Here is a 20288-nt window from a genome sequence, read left to right as displayed (position 1 = left end):
ACAACTTTTGTAGGGGGAAAAAGTTCTATATTTCAGTCACTTCAAAAAATGAAACTCATCCGTTCATTACATTCATTGAGCTTTTTTAAGTCATTATTTCAAACATTTTTATTATATGTGATCTATAAAAAACACAAAATACCTCTGAAAGTTGAAATGTCACATGAGACCAATCAAAAAGGATGTTTTTAGCCCAAATCACAGGCTTCTAAAAAAACTATGCCGTACACTCAGAACTTGGAGGGGCCTCTTTTTTGCCTGAACTGCTTCATCAATAGGAATGGAGGCGATCAGCCTGTCGCACAGGGTAGGTGTTCTGAAACTCTAGGTTTTATTGATAGTTTCTTCATCTGCATTGTTGGGCTTTTTTTTTCTATATTAGATTCAGGTCCAGCCATTCTCTGGTCAGTCAAACATTATGGTCATTGATCATCTTCTGGTAACTTTGTAGGCATATACAATCAATCAATCAATTTATTATTTGTATAGCACTTATTTAAGCAGAAGTAACCAAAGTGCTTAATTTTTATATGCTTAATGCTTATACGGGAGTATTAATTTAGCATCTCTATCCAGCTTGCCAGCAGAGGGCAGCATAGAGTGCTGCTGAACTTCCTGGTAAATTGCTGCACGGAATGTGGACTCCGGGAAACACAGTGGACCAACCGCAGAAGATGACATATAACCCCAAATCGCCACTGACTGTAGAAATCTACACTAGCATGAAAGCCATGTGGAAGTGATGCCTCTCTACTCTTCCTCCATAATATAATTTCCAATTCGAAAGCAGCATTTCTTTTTTAGAAGAGGACTTTGGACCATTGAGCAACAGTTCAGTTGCTTTTCTGACCCTATTTCCAACACTTTTTTGAGTATATATGCAGGAAACTACCAGCTTTGTTAGTAATGACCTGAGTGGCTTTCCTTCCATCATGTGAAGATTGTTGAAGACTATCCTGGACACCAGTCAAGTCAGCAATCTGCCATACTAGTAATTAGTGTTGTTTTCTGACCCAAACGGAGACCACTAGCTCAGGAAACCTGTTTTCAGCTTGCGACACTAACTTTGATTACACGTTTTCTGATACACTAAATGACAATTACAAAGTGTAATAATTCTAAATAAGAGTTTCACTTTATGAAATTACTGGCAATGACTTTTTGACGAATTTCTCAATACTTAATTTACCTATGCATTAGTTTGGAAACATTCTTTTCGTCACATTGAACAAAGAACGCCTAAAATTTCAGTTTTATTAAATGTAAGCTAGCTCCAGTAGCACGATAGGTTGAGATGGCCCTCTTCAAAACACTGGTGCTTTATTTAACCTTTTCTTTTCAAACATTACCAACTATCTAACTAGCTATTCTATGTAATCGATGTGAAAGAACTCACCATTTACAACTTCAATTCACCTCGTTGGCTAAATCAGCTAGTTTTGATTAATCAGAGTTGGTAGTTTGTTTCGTTACTTCCATTTTCAGATGTGTAATATTAAACCCTGAATTTTGTCTCAGGCAGAGTGTGTCTTAACACGTTTGAGAGACTAGAATCTATGGCAAAGTCATAGGCCACATTTCTCCATACATGTGTAGTTATTCAATATATATTCAAGTGTATTCTAATTTTATTTGTACAAAATTACAGTTTTCAAAGTCTTTTTTTTGTCCGCAAACTATTTCTGCCTGAAGTATAAAAAATAGGGCGAAATATCCCAAGTCAAATTCTTGATCTATCGGTGAGTCTAGGAGACACATGCCATGTTACAAGAAACTGTTGCCATCTGCTGGTCAAATTGTGTAAACAAACAAAATGATGGGAATCCTACATTTAAATGATCAAGAACTTGATATTACCTTGCTATACAACTAACACTTATTTAACATAAATGTACATAGGTACTTAAGATAAGAATTCATATAAAATGGCTAAATGTTCAAACAAACAAAAATGTGTTGGTGTTTTTTGCTACAAGAACCATTAAAAGACATGGCACATTTAAAACTGTGCTGAGGTTTAACAGAATTAGAATGGGAGGTAATTACTTTTTAAAGGTATTCGGTGCATGCGTTTTTTAATCTTCTTTTAAGCAAAATCTGTAGAAGTAAATTAAAAGACGGACGGACGAACAGACAGACAGAATTTCTATGTCACAGCAGTAAAAGGCTAGATACACTCTCATCGTCCAAAAAAATAAGTGAAAATGGTGGTCAAGACTGTAGTACTGCAAAACTGTGAAAATCAGAAAGAGTATTAAATCTTTATCATCCACTATTCATAATACTGCACTGGCTCTAACATTAAAGAAAAATATCGCACCAAAAAATACTGCATATGTAGTGTACATTGTGTAGATTACAATACAGCATTAAATGTAATTTTTTTTAAAAGTCGTGCTAAATTAAAACCCTGTAATTCTTCTGATATTGCTTTTGCATATGAAGAAAAGTGCTCAAAACTCTCAAATAAATATTTGACTTTCCCTGGAAAAGTCTGCGAGTTAGTTTAAACAACATCACCTATGAAAGTCCAGGGAAATATTGTTTTAAACACTCAGTTTAATTTCTCTTTGGCTACTGCAAAGCTTCTGTACGCTATTTTCAGGTTAGATGGCCTTTCTGATTCTTATTCAAGACAGCAAAGGAATGTCTTCAAAGTAACCAACATTCTAGTGGGTTGAAATTTGAACAAAAATTTTCACAATTTTGTCATGCTTGTCAAAAGTAATAATGAAAATTAAACTCAAATATGTATTTGCTGTTCCAACTCACTGCTGCACCAGTGGCATTGGTCAGGAATGTAGGATTATTTTTGGGAGATTCTTTACCTTTTTTTTTCCAAACATTTCTGTCTCACACAGGTAGTGTGTGAGAAGTTATAACTAGTTAATTTATTTACCCAAGTTTTTACATGTAAGCCTGTTCAATTGTTAATCTTAAATTTAATATTAATCAATTTAAAATGTCGCTATTTTACAATAGGTTACTTGTGTGTTTGTAAAAACGTGAGTCTGTCTGGTTTACTTTATTTATTTAAATGTTTATAATATATTTTTCAATGTCATTCAGGAATTCAGACATAAAACTTAATTCCACCAATCCTGTTTTCACAATTCCTTTCTGATATGTACCTGACTGCAGGTGGAAACTAAAACACTTTTAAACACGGACCCTTATTTACAATATATTTGTCAACAATCATCACAAAGTTGTAAAGAATACACAAAACATCTTGGCGAAACAAAACCTCACAATGAAAAATTGTGTAACTTATGGGGGAATTTACTCGAACTCGGCGGAACGTTGAGACCTTGTCACGTGATAAGAAAGACAACCACGTGACCTATGCGTCATCCCTTAAAACCGGACCTGACTGGGACAGTTGGAACAGAGTGTTGTTATTGTTGGGAATGTTGTCATAACGGCGCGCCGCATCATTAACCCCACTCCGAATTTGTTCCTTCGGCTTTCCTCACCAGTATTCATATCACAGAGCCGTTAGGGAATAATTAAAATAAAAAGGGCCGGACTGCATCTCCCTCCATAAACGCAGGTCCAACGGAAGCTGTACTAGCAAGCCAGAGATACTTACTTAGCAGTTATGGAGTGGCCGGGCCACGGCGCCTCACTTCGCCCCAACAGAGAGTCCGGCTGTGATCACGTTTCCACGGCCAGATCGTGTAGCGGAGGCTGTCCTCACCAACAGGTAATTGTTCAAACGTACTGTGTTTGCTGTATAGAATACTTTACACAGTGAAACGTGCATGCTAACTAGCTAACTGTTTCGCTTAAGTAAGCCTTACTCAAAGTTCACCGCTCTATGCATAGTTGTTGTGTTTTCAGCTTTATACATTAGATTTTTATTATTAAGTCTTAAATATTATGAGAAATGTTTTGTTTTTAATAAAAATTGGTTTGACGCCACATAAAGTTAGCTTAAGATTAGTTTATTCGACTGTGAAGGTGTTTTCTAGTTAGCTAGCTAAGCTAGCAGCCATTTATTTAGCATTTTATTAAATCTCTGAAGAGCAGGCCTAAAACAAGTAATTGGTTTTAATTTTTCTTTTAAAATATATATATTTGGGGGTATTTTGGTTCAATTGAAGGTCCAGTGTCCCCATTACTGTCTTCTGTGACTTCAGTGGTCATGGTGAAGACTATCATCTCCTTACATGGCTGAAACTGTAGATTTAACAAAATAAAAGCCTATTGCAGCCCTTTAATTCAGTATGTTCCAAACATACATAAATAACATCTCTAATACTAGTTACACTGCAGTGTCAGTTGTACATTTGCACTTATAATTTTAAATATTTCCCTTTTATCAGCGATCTGTTTTGTCGGTCACCTTTAAAACGTCATGTCCTTCTGACATGTCCTTCCATGGAAATCTCCCCACAGGCCCCCTCCCCACACCTCTGTGACGGTGCCATGGCGTCGCTGTGTCAGAGCCAGGAGCACTGTGTGAAGGCCTCCATCTTTTCCAGTTGGAGATTGGCAGAAGCGCAGGACCAGTTATGTTCTTTAGGGGTCCACAGCTCTGAGTCCATGGAACAAGAGCGAGCAAGAACCATGGTTTGCCCCACAGAACTCTCACAAAATGAGGAGGAGTGGCGTCGCAAGGAGCAAATGCTGGGGGGTCAGGAACCTAGTTATAGTCCTGTGCTGAGTGCTACAGGAAGCTGGGATGTTTTCGACAAGGTAGAGTTAAAATGAATTGAGCTTAACACCAAGTATGATGCTTCACATGACATCTTTTTAATTTTATTGTCACACAATTATATACATGTTCACTTACTATTTATATTTTCCAGAGTATTATCAATATTCCATCTCAGACTGTAGAAATGGATCAGGACAAGTGCAAAACATTTCTACAGAAGTATGAACAAGAGCTCAGGCATTTTGGTAAGTTACACACCACATCATTTCCATAAAGTATTAGATTTATCTTTCCCTGCAGACGATCTAATCTGATGATGATGTATAGGTGTCTTCTTTTTATAGGGTTGCAGTTAGAACTACTGAACCCAAAAAGTTAGAACTTTCTTTTCTTAACTTTTGGTCTAGTCATGTATAAAGAATGTTAGTCACCATGTAAAAATACATTCCTTTTGTGAAGAAATGCTGTAAAACTTGTAAATGTGCATTCATTTGTTCAAAAAATATTTGCTACTTGCAGCATGTAATATATATCTAATTTTAAAAACATTTTTAAACTTCTGATAGGCCCAAAACAGACTTTTTTTCCAAATGTATAAGGATGCGTGGGTATTTCCCCACAGACCTACTGTCCAATCGGTTTAGTCTTAAGCTTGTTACAGATTTTTAAAATTAGTTTTAGTTTAACTTGAAAATATAACAGTAATAAAATCATGTACGTTTTTTACTTTTCAAAATGGCTTTAAAAATCGGAAATGCTGACGTATTTTAAGTTTATTTTAAGTTTTTAAAAGTTTTTTTTTTTTTTTTTTTTTTACCAGGATATTCAAAAAATGGCTAAATTAACGTTTTATGAATGGGGGGAAAAATGAAATTTTTCAGTTCTTCAAAGCTGCTGTAACCCATGCGGTTCTTTAAAGACTTAAATGGTGTTTCCAGGTATGTTACGGCGATGGGACGACAGCCAGCGATTTCTGTCAGACATGCCGCAGCTCATCTGTGAGGAAACGGCCAACTTCCTTATTCTGTGGTGCATCAGACTTCAGCAGGAAGGGGTCTGTGCTGCAGAAACTACACCAAGTTGATTCAATCTCTCTGTTCTGGCCTTAAACTAGCTACATGCATAGCAAGAGTTCCGGTTCCGGGTTACACAGCATCTTATGATTTTTAATTCTGTCTGATAAAAACCGGGAACCGGATATTGATAAATCATGTAATAAAATGGTTAAAGTATAACGGGGTGGGATTATATAAATTCGCTTCCTTCCACTCCCTTTCAAGCAATATTTATTAATATGTCTAATTGTCCTAAGTTTGATTAGTTACTGTATGAATGTATAACTGATGATTATATTGCTGTTGTGTATTATTTCTACTTAATTGCTTGAAATAAACCATTTCAAATCAAATTCAAATCAAAGAGGAACAACGTTACAGTTCAACTTAACTAATTATCTGCAAGAACAAAAATTGCTGCTTTAATTTCTTGCACTAATTATTTAACGGGTCATCTAAAGAAAAGCATTTGTTCATTATTATTTAGGAAGGCACCTCAGGAGTTGAGATATGAGTTTTTCATTAGAGTCCTAATCTGATCAGAGATAAATTTCATTGCTTCTTTTAACAAGCAGCTTAACTAAAGTTGAGTCTTTGTCCTGCAGAAGGAGGCGTTGATGGAGCAGGTGGCTCACCAGGCTGTGGTCATGCAGTTCATACTGGAGATGGCCTCAAACTCCCAGCAGGATCCACGAGGCTGCTTCAGACAATTCTTCCACAAAGCCAAAGTAAGATCCAAACCATCAGATAAGCACCCATCAGTTTTTTAAGGTGCTTTTTTCTATCTAGCTTTTGTTGCAATACAACTCAATTTTTTCTTTCTTGGAAAAAGTGGAAATGTCTAATCTTTTGACATGGGTTTTACGCTCACCTTCACATTATTTTCCTCGTCTTTGCAGGATGGACAGGATGTGTACCTGGAAGTCTTCCATACGGAACTTGAAGCCTTCACACAGAGAGTACGAGACTACAAAGTGAAGAGCAGAAACGATGGTTCCAGCACTGAGCAAACAAACACTAGCCAAAACCACAGAGTTGACTTCAAAGAACCAAACGCCTTCTCTCCTCAAGTACGTCCTGCAGTTTGATACTGAGCGCTGTTCAGGCTTGTAGCTGCATGGAGTAACTGCTAGGTGGCACTGCAGAGTAGTTATTTATGGTCCAACATTTAACCACTTAGTGTTTTATGGATTACAACGATTTGACACATGGAAGGACTGGTTTATTTCCTAAAACTCTTACATTTTCTGGCCAGAAAGCCTGTTATTCTCGTTCTGGCAGACTTGCATGCTAGTCCAAACTCCATGCACTCTGTTTGTGTCAGTCTCTCCTCGCCAGTCCCTAATGAGACCAGGCTTCAGCCTAAAGCAGGGGTCGGCAACTGGCTCTTTCATCCCTGTGCAGCAGCTCTGTGTTTTTGTAAAATAACTATCATGTTCTCACATTGCCGTAGTGTCTTTAACACCGTCGAGTAGAGCGAGCTGGCAGGAGGAAGAGAGCAGCGTGAAAGCGGAGGGGGCGTGTCTGCAGATGTGAACGCCGACCAGAGTCTGTAATGGGATGGAAAGTTTTTCTGGAAAAGCAGTCAGTGGCGATCTCTTAGGGGACACATGAACGCCCAAAAAAGCCTTTTTTTTCCCCCTAGACTAAAACCGCCTATTTCCGCTTAAAATTAAATTTGCGTTGGGACGCCCCCATTATCCTGTCACCTTGCTGCCACGATGATCATATGTTGCGCTGTCTGTATAGAACACGCTGGAGGGTGGGGGCGATTGCAAGCGGGGGAAAACAACGAACAGGTAGAGAGGCGGGGGCGGGGTTTAGACCCACTGCTTATGATTCCAGAAGCAAAACATGGTTGTCATCCATAAAATGAATATAATTTATTTGGTTTACTGGATTTAGAGAAAAAAAACCGAGTCTGCATCAAAGTGAATTTGTTTTGAAAGACGAAAAAAGTCAATTCAAGGTTGTGGAAAATGGACAAAAGATCAAAGGAAACATCACGCTCATAAAGAATACAAATAATTATATAAATATCCTCACAGCATTTTGAATCAATACAAGTACAGTAATCCCCCCGTATTCGCGGCGGTTACGTCCCTCACCCCCCGTGAATAACGAAAATCCGCGAATAATTGACGCCGTTTTAAAACTGCCAGAGCCAGAGCCTCTGCAGAGTCAGAACCTTTTTCTGCCGTTTGGGTTCATTTCCAGAAGCTGGAGATGATGCAGGGCGTTTGGATGGCATCTTAAACGCGTAAACAATACTTTACAGTAAAGTACAGAGAAAATCGTTTTTCAAAATTCGCGGAATGAGCGCTGTTCTGCGCCTCATGCTTGTGACGTCACGTCATCCGCGGCCACCTGCGAATGGGCACGGCGCGAATATTAAACCGCGAATGGGCGGGGGATTACTGTATTGCCAAACGAACTATCGTGATATGTCGGCAAAAACCTTTTTTCTAACACACATACTGTTGCGGCTCCCTGTGCTTGCATCTCAGTGGGAAACTGATCCAAATGTCTCTTTGAGAGGTTCAGGTTGCAGACCCCTGGCTTAAAGCGTCCGTATCGTCCTTGAAACCGCCATTTAGACGAGTGACTTGAACTTGGTTATGAAGTGAAAATAAAATGGGTTAGAAATACATGAAATGCCAATTGATATTTCAGAAGTTAAAGCCTAATCTGTTTTTGAAAGTACATTTTATGGCATTAACACATCAAAAAGTTTTATTTAAAAGAGAAAAGGTTGATTTAGATTAAATGAAAGATGAATAGAAGCTTAGTGTAACTTCTAATGGCTGATTGGCTTAAATAACAAGGATTTGATTTATTTAGTCTGTCAGACTGTTAAATGCGATCATTCTAATAGTAATTGGGTATAAGTGGAGGTCCAGCATGTCTGTGTGAGTCTCCAGCATAACCCCCAAACTGCATTGTTCATAAAAAAGATCAAACCTAATTTTGGTATCCTATCTTTACTGAAAAAGAGGATGAGTTTCAAAGCAGGAATGTGTGTTTAGATGACTGCAATTTGAAGGTCTTTTGTGAAGGAATGGGGCCACCTCCCCTCCGCTGGCCCCACAGCCTGCCAAATGGCTTTCCGTTTAGTGAAAAACACTCCATTCCTTAAGGAGGTTCAAGTCTGTTCAAACTGAAAGTGATCCTCTTTTCATTTATGGTTTTAATGTCCAGCTGTAAGAACTGCCCAGGAACACACAGGGGTGTGTCGCCACATGCCTGTGAGAGTTCAAATGGAAGTCATCTAACAACTATTCTCTCTTCCTCCAGCAGGTGGCAGAGTATAACAGGAAGCACTGCTTAGAGGCTGGACTTTGGACAAACACGGGGAGATGGACAAAGGAAGAGAGTACAGAGGCCGAGGACACCAGAATGATGGAGATCTCTTAAGGAATTGCACCATCAGCAGTTCTCTCCACACGTAGGAGCAGTTCAAAGTCTTCATTGCAAGAACAAAAGGGACACGCGCTCTGTCTTCATGCTGCATTCTGCAGTAAAACGCCAGAAAGCCAAGAAATGTTTTCCTCAAGTCAAAGGTTTCTTCATTGTTGCCTTGTGCGCGCGGCTGGCCTCTGAGATGCTCACTGCTGTGTTTTCTGTTGGCCAACTTGCTTCACAGATGTTTTTTCCTGCTTGAAGTGATTAAGCCTGAAGCACAGACATGTGCTCGCTAAAATGCAAAAATAAATGGTTGCATGATTTATCTAGAAACCACAAAACAAAGTGAGTCAGGAAGCAGAAACGTCCCCAGAGGAGCAGCTCTGGTCTGATCAGGCGTATAGAAGCATGGTGGATCGGTTAAGGGTGTTTGTTGTTTTGGAAATGTCAATCATTTCATTCAGACTATGAAAAGTATATTCCTAGAAACGTCTGATCATGTTTGAACAGGTATGAGTGTACTTATTCATGCTACAATCCAATGCTAACATGCAGAAAAGCTAATTACGCTCAGAGACAACGTGGCCAAACTTCCTGTACTTTCTATGCCATGCCTCATTCACATCTTAAGTTCCTTTTGTCTGATTTTCAATAAATGTTCCAATGTGTGCTTCCCCAAGCATTTTATCTGACAAAGGCAGAATAATTGTCAGTGTGGCCTTAAAACTGCTGCTGTGTCTTGAATGTTTAAAGCTTGAATGGGGAAAAAAAAACGGGTGTTGGCTACACAAAGTCTGCTTCCCGTCACTATAAAGCATCTTCAGTCAAGAGCTGAGATGGGCAGAAACTGTTTTACTGATGTTTATCACCTGCAATGCACAAAAGTGATGTTCACTCCTTTGTGTTCTACAGTGCTAGATCAGTGGGTTGTTGTAAAACAAATGACAGTGCATGTCTAAGGTCCTGCTTTGTGTTTCGTGGGATAATGATGCAGATGTGGAACTAAATGTGAATGAAGGACTTTCATTTTGCTCCATTAGTCCCCATTTTTGTGAAATTGATCAGCTAGATTAGGTTTTACAGGATCAAAATAAGGGCAAAACAAAAATCAAGCATGCAGATGGTCCATATAGTGAAATAATTCACACAGTATATTAGTTTAAAAACACAAATGCTTAAGTTCTTATTTGCGTGTCACTGTTAAATTAGAGGTGTTTTTGTTCTTCATATGAAAGGGTTCCAGAGGAGTTGTGGTTTTTTCATGTTTTTTTGCTTTCATCAGTTACTCTAAAATTTAAAAATGGAAAACCAAAATCTGCTGAGCCAGCATCGTGATTTTTCCACAGGCTGTGAAATTAGAAACACAAAAAACCATTAAACACAATTTGTGACCTTACAAATGATGTTTATTAACTTGTTTTTTTGTTGCCGTTGCTCTCGAAGAGCTTATATCACACAGGCGCAGAAATCGGCGGGTTTAGACCACATTGAACCTCTGTATCTTAATAAAAGCCCCTTTAAATGTTGCACCAAAAAAAAAAATATCTCCACCAAAGCACAAGTGGGAATTACAAACTATCTCCTGTTTTTGTGATGATGTGAAGCCCATAGATATAAACTTCACGCCAGATGCAGACATTTGCACGATAAACACTTTTCATATCATTTACGCTTTTTAAATCTGTTAAGTATGTTGTAAAGTCAATGTACAACATAATTCACAACTTCATGTAGAAAAGACTGCAGGCCAACAATGAAACCAGTTTTTTGACAAATTCAAACCAGTTTTTGTGAACACACTGACAAAGAGAAACACGAACTAGTTTATTTTTTTAGAAAGGATTAGGTGAAAAACTAATTTTCAATTCAGTTAAAGTCATGAAAATGAATCTGGTGCATAAAATAAAATCTTGAAACTCTTAGTAGATGTAATAGATTTGTGAAGCCAAAAGTTTCAGACCTCTGTAAAAGTGCTGCAGGTCTCAGCTGCTGTTTGCACAGTTATGCTAAATTCCACAAACATGAACAGAAGCTGAACTGTTTTTTTTTCCAGAAAGTTCTTTCAATTATTTTCACTCAAACCCAGTTTAAAACAACAGGAAAACAAAGTGTCTTTAAATGCTGGTGGCACAGATGGAAACGGAGTGAGCATGTTCTGCTAATCATTTCAGATCAGAAATCAATACAGGTCACTGCAGATTAGCTCCTTCAAGGCTTTTAACAGGTTTGAAACACCGAGGCGAGTGCTAACAACACCCACAATACATAAAAAAAAAACCATTTTATTAAATGACTGCATACTCAAGGTCATGCTTTGCTGTGTTTCATGGTATAATGATGCAGATGGGAATGTTGCATTTTGCTCCATTCGAGTCTTTCAGTTTTCACGAGACGGATCAGAATATGCTAGATTATTTTTTACAGGATCAGAATAAGGCAAAACGAAAATCAAGGATTTTTGATTTTAATTATTAATACAGGTATTCGGTCCAGTTGTCAATTAAAGATTTCATAAATAAACATCTCAACGACAAGGTCACCAGCAGAACCACTACCTGAAATTGAGGAAAAATGTACCCAAAAGGAATGTTTCTTTTAATCAAATAGTCCATTTGTGGAAAGATTTTTACGAAGCACATTTGCTGAGCTACCCAGTCTAAAGCACCAAAAGGCACTTGTGTACATATAGCTGCACATCACATTTCCCTTTAGGGGCAGTCGACAGCTCCGCAAACAAGCTTCTTTAAGACACTAATGCAAGTCTTAAATAGAAAAAAACAAAGCTCACCATAACACTCTGGATGGACTCTTCGTGAAAAAGCTGTCAAGTATCTTGATTTAGCTCAGGTTAACTGTGGAAAGATGCTGGAAAGTTTTATTTCAACGAAAAAGTTTGAGCCAAACCCTGATTACCCGACATCTCTTCAAAGGCACCATATGGAATGAATATGAAAAGTGTTTCTAACTAACTGAACTATAACACTAGTTGTTAAAATTGAACACAAACCCAAATCTTCATGTGGAACATTCAGAGCACAGCTGGTCCTCTGCTGGCATTTTGTGTACCCAGGTTCCAACAGGTAAACTTCCGAGCTTTTCTTCATTTGTTTTTTGCCTAAGCAGCTCTCTGACTGTCCAAAGAGATCCTTTGATGGAGGAACTCTTCCACATGAGGCCAAATCTTGTTGGTTTCTGTCCCAGTGAAGGTCTTCACTACACCTTTACTTCTAAAGGGATGAAAAAGACAGAAACTGTAAGTTGTGGCCGCTGATCCACAGCTTTAAAATCACAATCAATGTATTAAATTCGTTTTAGAAAGTATGAAGATTTCCTATTATTTTGTGCAGAAAAAACGTAATCCTTTTAAAGACCCACTCAGATGAAAATGTCATTTTGGTGTTTTTAAAATGCTCTTGTGGCATTTTTCTGATGATGGAGAACAAAGATGAAGGGAAATTAAGCTTGAAATGGCATCTCTGAGTATTTCTTTATTTAAATCCTTGTGAATCCGGAGCAGACAAAAAAAATGTTGTTTGAAAAAGATCATTTTGTAAGGTAGAAAATACACAGGTCAGGCCACTGGGAAGCCTGCGACGGGGAGAGGGGTGGGGTTGCTCCACGCCAGCAGTCCCGCCCTCAACTCAGAAGCAAATTACAAAAGAACTACTGCCACTCTGCAGAAACTATGTCCTAGAACATTTTTGGTTAAAAATTGCCTTAGTCATAATTAAACATCCCTGGGAAAGTTTTTACAATAGATCAAAAGATGAACGGAGTGAGTCTTTGAAGCAAATCAAGCAATCCAAGTGTAATTCCAGATGAAAAATTGATATTCAGCTCCATCTAGAGCTGTGGACGACAATATTAGGCCCTAAAATGTTCTAAAAAGTTTATAAAATGAGCATATCTCCAAGTTAAAAATATAAAAAGCAAGTTCTCTCGGTTAAAAAATAAGTTACTACTCGAGTGCTTTCCACAGTATTGTGAAATGATCTTTGATAAATGTTTAGGTTTGATCTGGTGATTCGGTCCTCTCTGAATGTGCTTCTTCAGCGGTTTGAAGAAGTCAGGGTCCAAGAGGTGACCTTTCACCCACTTTTAAGCCTTTTCTTGGAGCACAAATGCAAAATCTAACTTTCATGCATTCAGCCCCATTTCTATGGGAAAAAATAAACCGCAGGAACCTTTTAAATTAAGAAAATGTGCTTTTTAGTAGATTTAAATCTGTATATTTGACTGAAATAAGACTACAGAGAATGGTTTGTTCTCAGTGGTCACATGACAAGACGGAGGGGGGCGTTTTTCTAGTTAAGAATGGGGCAAACTGTTCCCCTCCAAATATAGACAGGAACTTTTCAAGAAATACACAGAATTTAATTCTAAACTTTACAAGTTTTTTGTTGCAGGTTTCCACTGATTTCATCAGTTACTCTCAAATTAAAAGTGGAAAACCAGAATCTGCTAAGCCAACGTTGTGATTTTTCCACAGGCTGTGAAATTAGACATTGGATTACGAAAAACTCCATTTGATGCTTTGTTCCCCCTGTGAAATGTGTAATAGCATCACATATTGTGGAGGAACAGAAACAAGACTTAAAAAGCTGAAACACTGACAAGTGGTGACTATTGCTAAACGTTTCGCAATAAAATTGCACGTCCCAAATCGAGCTAATCTGGGTGGTTTTTTTTTTAGTGACAACCTATTCATCTGTTCTGGTGACGCAAAATGACTTTGCCAGCAAATATTGAGCTGTACAATGTTTGTGTATTGTGTATAAAATGAAAGGCAGAGGTGAACCTGTAGAACTCCAGGACGGGCTGTGTTTGGGTCTCATAGGCCTTCAGTCTCTGTGTGACTGTGTCCGGTTTGTCATCATCCCTCTGGACCAGAGGCTCCCCTGTTACATCGTCAAAACCCTAGAAAAGAGTTGGGGAGAAAAAAAAAAGTTTTATTCAACTTTCTCATATCTGCTCGTCAGTGTATCAATCATTAATGGCCAATTTTCTGAGGTCACCACTCCCTCAGGGGTTGGGTCAAATCTAGAGGAATAATTCATCGACTGAGGTGACGATAATTCTCCAGAGAGTTTAAAAAGTAATACAGTTTGGAGATATTACGATTAATTTTTTAGGTTTCACTTATTCTACAGGAAACGCACAGCACTGCATGGTGTGTGGCACTGCTGAGAGATCACTGGGAGCTTGACTTTCATTTTCCCAGTGCAGACAAAGAAAAAGTTTTTATTTTGTACTATATTTTTTTAGGTTTGGTTAAGGCAAAAGTAGGTCCCATCCTTCCTTAAAGCCTTGTTTTCTGCAAGTCCTGCTTTAAGTGCAACTTTTATGCGTCAGAAACTTGAACTTGGCTTTGCTTTCTGGACTTTTGAGTAAGCAAAAATATGCTCAACCCTTCAAACTCTCCAAGGTGCTCCTTGTCGTCCTTAGAATAGCTATATTCATGTTAAAGGCAAACAGGAATTGTTGTGGTTCAAAAGAAACACTTTAAGACGCAAGCTCAGCCTTTCACCTGCGGCTCAACTGTTAATGTTCAAAAACCTGCAAAAATGAATTATTAACAGAAGAAAGTTTCCATGAATTGTCTAAAACGGCTTCCTGCAGTTTGTCTGATATCTCATTAGGATTAAACAAATTGTAATCACTTAGTTCATACTCTCTGATCCCACATAAATGTGATTTTTTTCCATGAACTCTTCCTCTTTTAAATTAAACTCGAATGAATTATCTGATGCAAATGATTAACTCCAAATGTTCTCACTCTCAGACCGAAAGGGGGAATCTGAAAAGTTTCAGCGAAGGTTAAAAGAGATGATAACGTAAGCTTTAACCCTTTGCGTAAATTAAATCAAATGATTGGGAGACGGCGTTTGTAATGTAAAGAATTATCACATCGTTGTGTGAGATTGAGTTAGTCTTAACTGAAATTAAAGCTCAAAAGTCATAAACACAAACAAAAAAAGGATTCTGCTGCACTTTTTGAGCTCACTATTTTGGCTCAACATTAAAGCTAGCATTTTTATGGAGGAAAACACCTCCTTTTCAATCAAAATCTATTGGGTTTTTAATGAAATTTGTCTTGAATTAACAATTGGAAGTCAAGCGGGAAAGCTAAAGCTTTGTTTCTGAATTTAGATCAAGGGTTTTGTAATTTATCACCATTTTTAGTGATCAGTTTGTGGTAGGAAAACTGTAGAAATCTGATGATTGATGAAACACCTGTGGGTGTTTCAAAGTACCTTCATGTTGGCATCTTCAATACCTAAGATGCACTAATGAGACCATTTTATTCACACTTTTTAACAGTCACGTGCAGTTTCTAAAAAAAAAAAAGGCAGTATTATTATATCTGCTAATCACACTGAACTGAAGGAAAACCAAATAAACAACAAATGGATGTTTATATTACTGAAAGAAAACTTTTTTTAAACTAAAGTAGATAAAATTTTCAGATGAATTCAAAATTTGTAATAAATTATTAAAACTGGCAGACAAACAGCAGGAAAGTAAGCAACCAATTCAAGCACAGATAGTGTTTTGGTCAGACATTGCATTATTTAACCAAACCTGCAAAATGCAAAACTTAAATTTCCTTAAGTTTTAAGAGGATCAAAACTAAATGTTGACTGCCTGGGACCTTATCTCCTTGGTTTATTTTGAAAAAAAAAACCTGATCCTTATTAAAAATGTAATTCTTTTAACTCTCCAAACTGCAATAAAGATACATTCAAAAACGACTGACAGAAGGCGGGTGTATTTACAGGGACTTTAGGAGGGTTGAAATCTGTGTTATAGACTCTGCCGCTTGAAATGTGAGTCCATCGAGAGGTCAGGCGTTCTTTGATGGTCTGGAAAGGTACATTCAGATTGATGACTGTGTCCAGAGTGTAGGCTTGATCAAGGGCCTCCGCCTGGCTTACTGTGCGAGGGAACCCTGGGAAAATGACGTGAATTCACAGCAAAGATTAAAGGACACGGACAAGATGTATTGAGTAGAAAAAATATTAATAACAATATAAAGAACATTGTAAAAAATAAATATAGGTTAACACTAGTTTTTATCAATTATTAGAGAGCAAACTGCAAATATGAGTTCTTCACAGGTGGTGAGACCTTGGACGTTTAAAGCTGATAAGATGTTCTACTAGCAGATATTTTTTGTTTCATGAGAATAAACTGCAACAACAAATGTGTGGGGTCCTACCATCAAGCAGCCAGCTGATGTGCTCCATGGATTTCAGGTCTTTTAGTATGAGACGGGACATGAGCCCGTCAGGAACCAGCTGACCCTGATCCATGCAGGACCTCACCAACAAGCCGAGCTCTGCCACAAAAAATGAAGAGAAATGGACAAAAACTTTCATCTACAGTTCATGTATCTACATTTCCCCCCAAAAGAGCAAAACAAAAAGCCATTAAGCTTTAAAACCGGTGATATCAATTTACAGACATTTTTATAGAGAAAGGGCAGCAATGATCCCGCAAAAACAACCAAAAATGGTTGTCAAAGACAAGGAGGAAGCTGCCAATCTTTCCACCAGGAGGATTTGCTGCAAGAGAATGTCCTTTCATGACTGGACATGCATGCAGCGTCGTGCAAATACTCAGACAGCCCAGATATAAGACAGACTAAGTACCCTTCTGTTTACAAAAGAAAAACCCACACTGGTCACCAGAGGAACATGAAACCAACACAAACATTGAAAAAAAATCTACGGAAAATCCACCAATGAATAAATCTGTAACTGTCAGTGATTCTTCTGCACCTGTCAACCGGTCTTAGCTATTCTTGGGTGTTTATGGAGTTTTGTGTTTTGGGTCAATATTCTTTTGAACAACTGGCCCTGCGACTGGCGTAAGTCATAGGCATAAGTCTTGTTGAAAGTCTTGACCTGCACAGACTCGACACGCGCAGAGGCTGATGCAGTGAAGCAGTCCCAGACCATAACCCCGCCTCCTCCAAGTTTTAAGGAACAACCTTCTTTTCTTGGCACTAGTGATGCAACAAATCCCTTTCCCACAGTTTGGTTCAAACCTCGATTTATGGATCATAGTTTTGTTTTGGTTTGATACATGATTTGTGTATTAAAACAACAACAACAACAAAATTAAAGATTTAAATTTAGCACAACTGTTCAACACTTTCAATGTTAAAACACTGGTGTGCAGTAGGGATTCAACGATTCACTTTCCCCACAATTCAGTTAAATGGTGTAAACACGGTTGGTTAGTTTTTGATTAAGAACTGTGGCATCCCTACTTTGTATGACCCATTTTGTCTGTGAGCATATAGCTGGCGATGGCAAAAAAATAATCCAGTTTTGTCTCTTCTTTCCGAATGAAATCCTCTCAGAAGTTTTTCAAATTCTGGTCTTATTTAAGGTTTTGGCAGAGTTTTTTTTTTTTAAACAGATGAATTTTCGAGGCACAGAGAGACCCAGATAGGCAGCAGCGTAAAGGCTCTTGCCTAAGGACCCACACTGGATATTTTAGCTCATTGCTAGAAAAGGGAACCCAGGTTTCCTACACCAAGCCAACTACGACATCCAGGTGCCATCTACCATCAACTTGGTCGTCAATATAAAATCCCCTTTGTTTCAAACAGTGGCCGATGGTGTGATCCGACGTTGATGTGCCTTGACCTTAAATGCCTTTGGAGGTTGTTGTTGGTACACACCACATCACCAAAACAGCACAAAGGCTGTCGACACCCTTTAAACAGGCAGACTGACTTTCTACAGGTTGGAAAACACCGATATAGCCAATTTACTGACTAGTTTAACTCTTATTACCAAATTTGACTCAACTGTATCCAGGGTTACCCTCCTTTTTGTCCAGGCATGAGACTTGAGTTTGTTGCATTGATTCTGTTGACCAACAATTCCAAGCTATGTCTGATTTTCGGTCAATTTAATTTTTTCTTTATTCTCTCCGAGGCTATTGGTGTTCTTATTACCAGAGGAGCAGCTACAGTTTGGCTAAGAGCAATAAAATGCAAATGAGAGATAATCTTTTAGTTTTTAATTTGACTTTTACATGAAAGAAAAATGCTATTTCTACCCATCGCAAGACATAAACACGAGAAAAACAAAGACTAGATGTCGTGTCTTTAACAAAACAGGTTTAAAAAAAAGAGAAATCCAAGGCCCCATTTAAAAAATGTCAATTTCTAATGTAAAAAAACAACTTTAACATTAGAATGTAGCAAAAAGAGCTGATTTTATTGGGAAGAAAAGCTCGTAGCAGCTTAAACCTTAACATATCAGACAATAAAATGTATTAAATGGAACAGTTTATTACTTTTGAGCCACAAAGAATCTAAATGTGCAAAAACTGCAGACATATATATCAACAAATAGACAATGGTTCTTCAAGAAAACCCATTAAACAGAACATTTTTGTTGTGGCATATCCTTTTTTCTATGACTTGTGCCATATAGTGGTTTATTATTATCACTATTCAAATTTATTTTTTCAAATGTTGCAATTGTTTGCAAAAACAAAAACAAAAAAAATCAATGAACAAATTGTGGAAAAAAAGATGTTTTAAGGCTAAACTCTTAAGAGACATTTCTTGCTTCATCACTTCCCCTTTTACTGATCAAAGTCCAACTAAGAACAGGAATTTCTTGACGGGCCTTGCAGAAACTGACTTAGCATACACAGCAAGAGACGGAGCAAAGGTTGAAATGAGATCTTTAGAGGACCGTTGCTTTCTGTTGGAATGGAAAAGAGCAGATTGGCAAAGAGAGAAGCCACAAAGAGGATTACTACTAAACAAATACTCTTAGTCTGGGTTAAATCCTTTTAGTTTAAAATGCATTTGGTGATTACACCCAAAATGCAATAGTTTTTTTAAAAGTGAATTTTACATCCAAATCAGTTTGCATTTCAAATTAAAAGTTATGAGGCATACAAAAATATATTTGTCGATTGTTAGACAGTGAAATCCCTGAAAAAGATTAACTAAAGGACTAGAAAATGTCTTCATCTTCCTAGACCAAACAAAAAAATGAATCCAAATGTGATTGACTGGCTGTGGTGCACTTTAACCACAGACTTCCTCTTTCACACAGCATAGAAGAACTGGCTGCTTTATCAGCAACGCTCCTCTGAAGGAACAAAAGTTCACAGTTAGTTATCTTTACGACCTGATAATCCACATCCAAGGTGGTTCTGAGGATAAGCTTCATGGCGAAATGCAGGCTTGTGTCCCTGCAGATGTTTGGAGTAAAAACATGACCCTGTCATGCAGACTAGTTTGACTTCAACCTGGGAGAAACATGTTAATTTTGCTCAATTTAAAGAGATAAGAAGTTCTGCAAAAAGAAAAAAAAGGAGTGGTACACTTTATCAGGACAGACCAGGAAACCAACCCCTGCTACTGCCAATTTAATTTAATTCAAACTTCATCTATGGTTTGGGATGAAACTGGATTAAATTAAATATTTTTACCTGTTTGTTGCTTGATGTTGGCCCTCAAAATATCCCCGCTGGAGATGTGCTTCACTCCAAAACTTTTGACGATGCGTGCAGACACCGTCCCCTTCCCGGAGCCCGGGGGTCCCATGATGACAGCACGAAGGATCCTCTGCGCGACCATTTCCCCTCGAATGGAACTTCGAGTTTAAATGAACGCAAATTGCGCATGTGCGGGGCGGGTTCCGGGATGCCTGGCTGGACCGGACCGAACCACGAACTGAAGTATTACGAACAGACTACGCAACAAAGGAGGGGACGTGTCTTGAGGAGCCGCTCTCTCCCTCCACTCTGTTTTCCCCCCCAGCCGTGGAGGAAGAGGAGGAGAAAGAGGTGGAGAAAGAAGATGAGGCTGGCAGCTAACTAACCCAGCTAGTGACAGACAGCATGTGCGCGCAAATCCCCTCCAGACGCCGTCCCGTCCCTCAGAAATAAGACATTTCCCCCAAAGTACCCAGTCATGCCGTCTGGGAAAGTGTTGGGCTTTATTGTCGATGAATTTGTTGTATAATATAGTTATATAATTGGTTTTCGGGCGGCAAAGCCCTCGCTGGTTGGCAAGGTGACGGTGATTAATCCCATGGCATCGACTTCTGTGCAATAGGGTTTCAGCTTGGCCGCTTAAAAGTTCTGAATGAATGTTTCCTTTCTCTCAAACCATGTCAATTTAAAAA

General features: G+C 38.3%; 3 protein-coding genes across 8 annotated transcripts in view; 1 reads left to right on the top strand and 2 right to left on the bottom strand.

Moving 5' to 3' along the window:
- The window catches only part of exd3 (exonuclease 3'-5' domain containing 3), a 47469-nt gene extending 43739 nt beyond the window's left edge, over positions 1-3730 (bottom strand). For 2 of the 4 annotated variants that reach the window (XM_078955794.1, XM_078955795.1), the window contains exon 1: positions 3593-3730. Coding sequence is in view for 2 of the 4 variants with exons in the window: in XM_023960627.2 (XP_023816395.1) it covers positions 1397-1399 (3 nt within the window). In the remaining 2 variants the exon portion in view is untranslated. Of the gene's footprint in view, positions 1-1396; positions 1562-3592 lie in introns of those variants that run through there. The other 2 variants (XM_023960627.2, XM_023960628.2) reach the window with 2 other exon arrangements.
- Positions 3350-10520, top strand: cdc37l1 (cell division cycle 37-like 1). 2 transcript variants are annotated; one of them, XM_011481892.4, is made up of 7 exons: positions 3350-3706; positions 4402-4701; positions 4815-4908; positions 5602-5717; positions 6324-6446; positions 6618-6788; positions 9013-10520. In XM_011481892.4, exons 1-7 carry the CDS (start codon positions 3602-3604, stop codon positions 9130-9132), a joined length of 1029 nt encoding a protein of 342 aa, XP_011480194.1. In that variant the 5' UTR covers positions 3350-3601; the 3' UTR covers positions 9133-10520. The 2 variants fall into 2 exon arrangements, with proteins under 2 accessions (XP_011480194.1, XP_004074888.1); XM_004074840.5 differs by having other exon boundaries at positions 3355-3706; positions 9016-10520.
- ak3 (adenylate kinase 3) lies at positions 10505-20214 on the bottom strand. 2 transcript variants are annotated; one of them, XM_078955796.1, is made up of 6 exons: positions 19591-20207; positions 16340-16459; positions 16056-16069; positions 15897-15983; positions 13919-14037; positions 10505-12347 (listed from the first exon to the last, which is right to left on the bottom strand). In XM_078955796.1, exons 1-6 carry the CDS (start codon positions 19736-19738, stop codon positions 12236-12238), a joined length of 600 nt encoding a protein of 199 aa, XP_078811922.1. In that variant the 5' UTR covers positions 19739-20207; the 3' UTR covers positions 10505-12235. The 2 variants fall into 2 exon arrangements, with proteins under 2 accessions (XP_078811922.1, XP_004074889.1); XM_004074841.5 differs by having other exon boundaries at positions 15897-16069; positions 19591-20214.
- Between the last annotated feature and the right edge of the window lie 74 nt (positions 20215-20288).

The sequence above is a fragment of the Oryzias latipes genome, chromosome 12, assembly GCF_053564925.1.
Source record: "Oryzias latipes strain Hd-rR chromosome 12, Olatipes_Hd-rR_3.1".
NCBI classification, from domain to species: domain Eukaryota; kingdom Metazoa; phylum Chordata; class Actinopteri; order Beloniformes; family Adrianichthyidae; genus Oryzias; species Oryzias latipes.
Note: the sequence above shows the minus strand (reverse complement) of the source record. Positions and strands in the feature narration are given on the sequence as shown.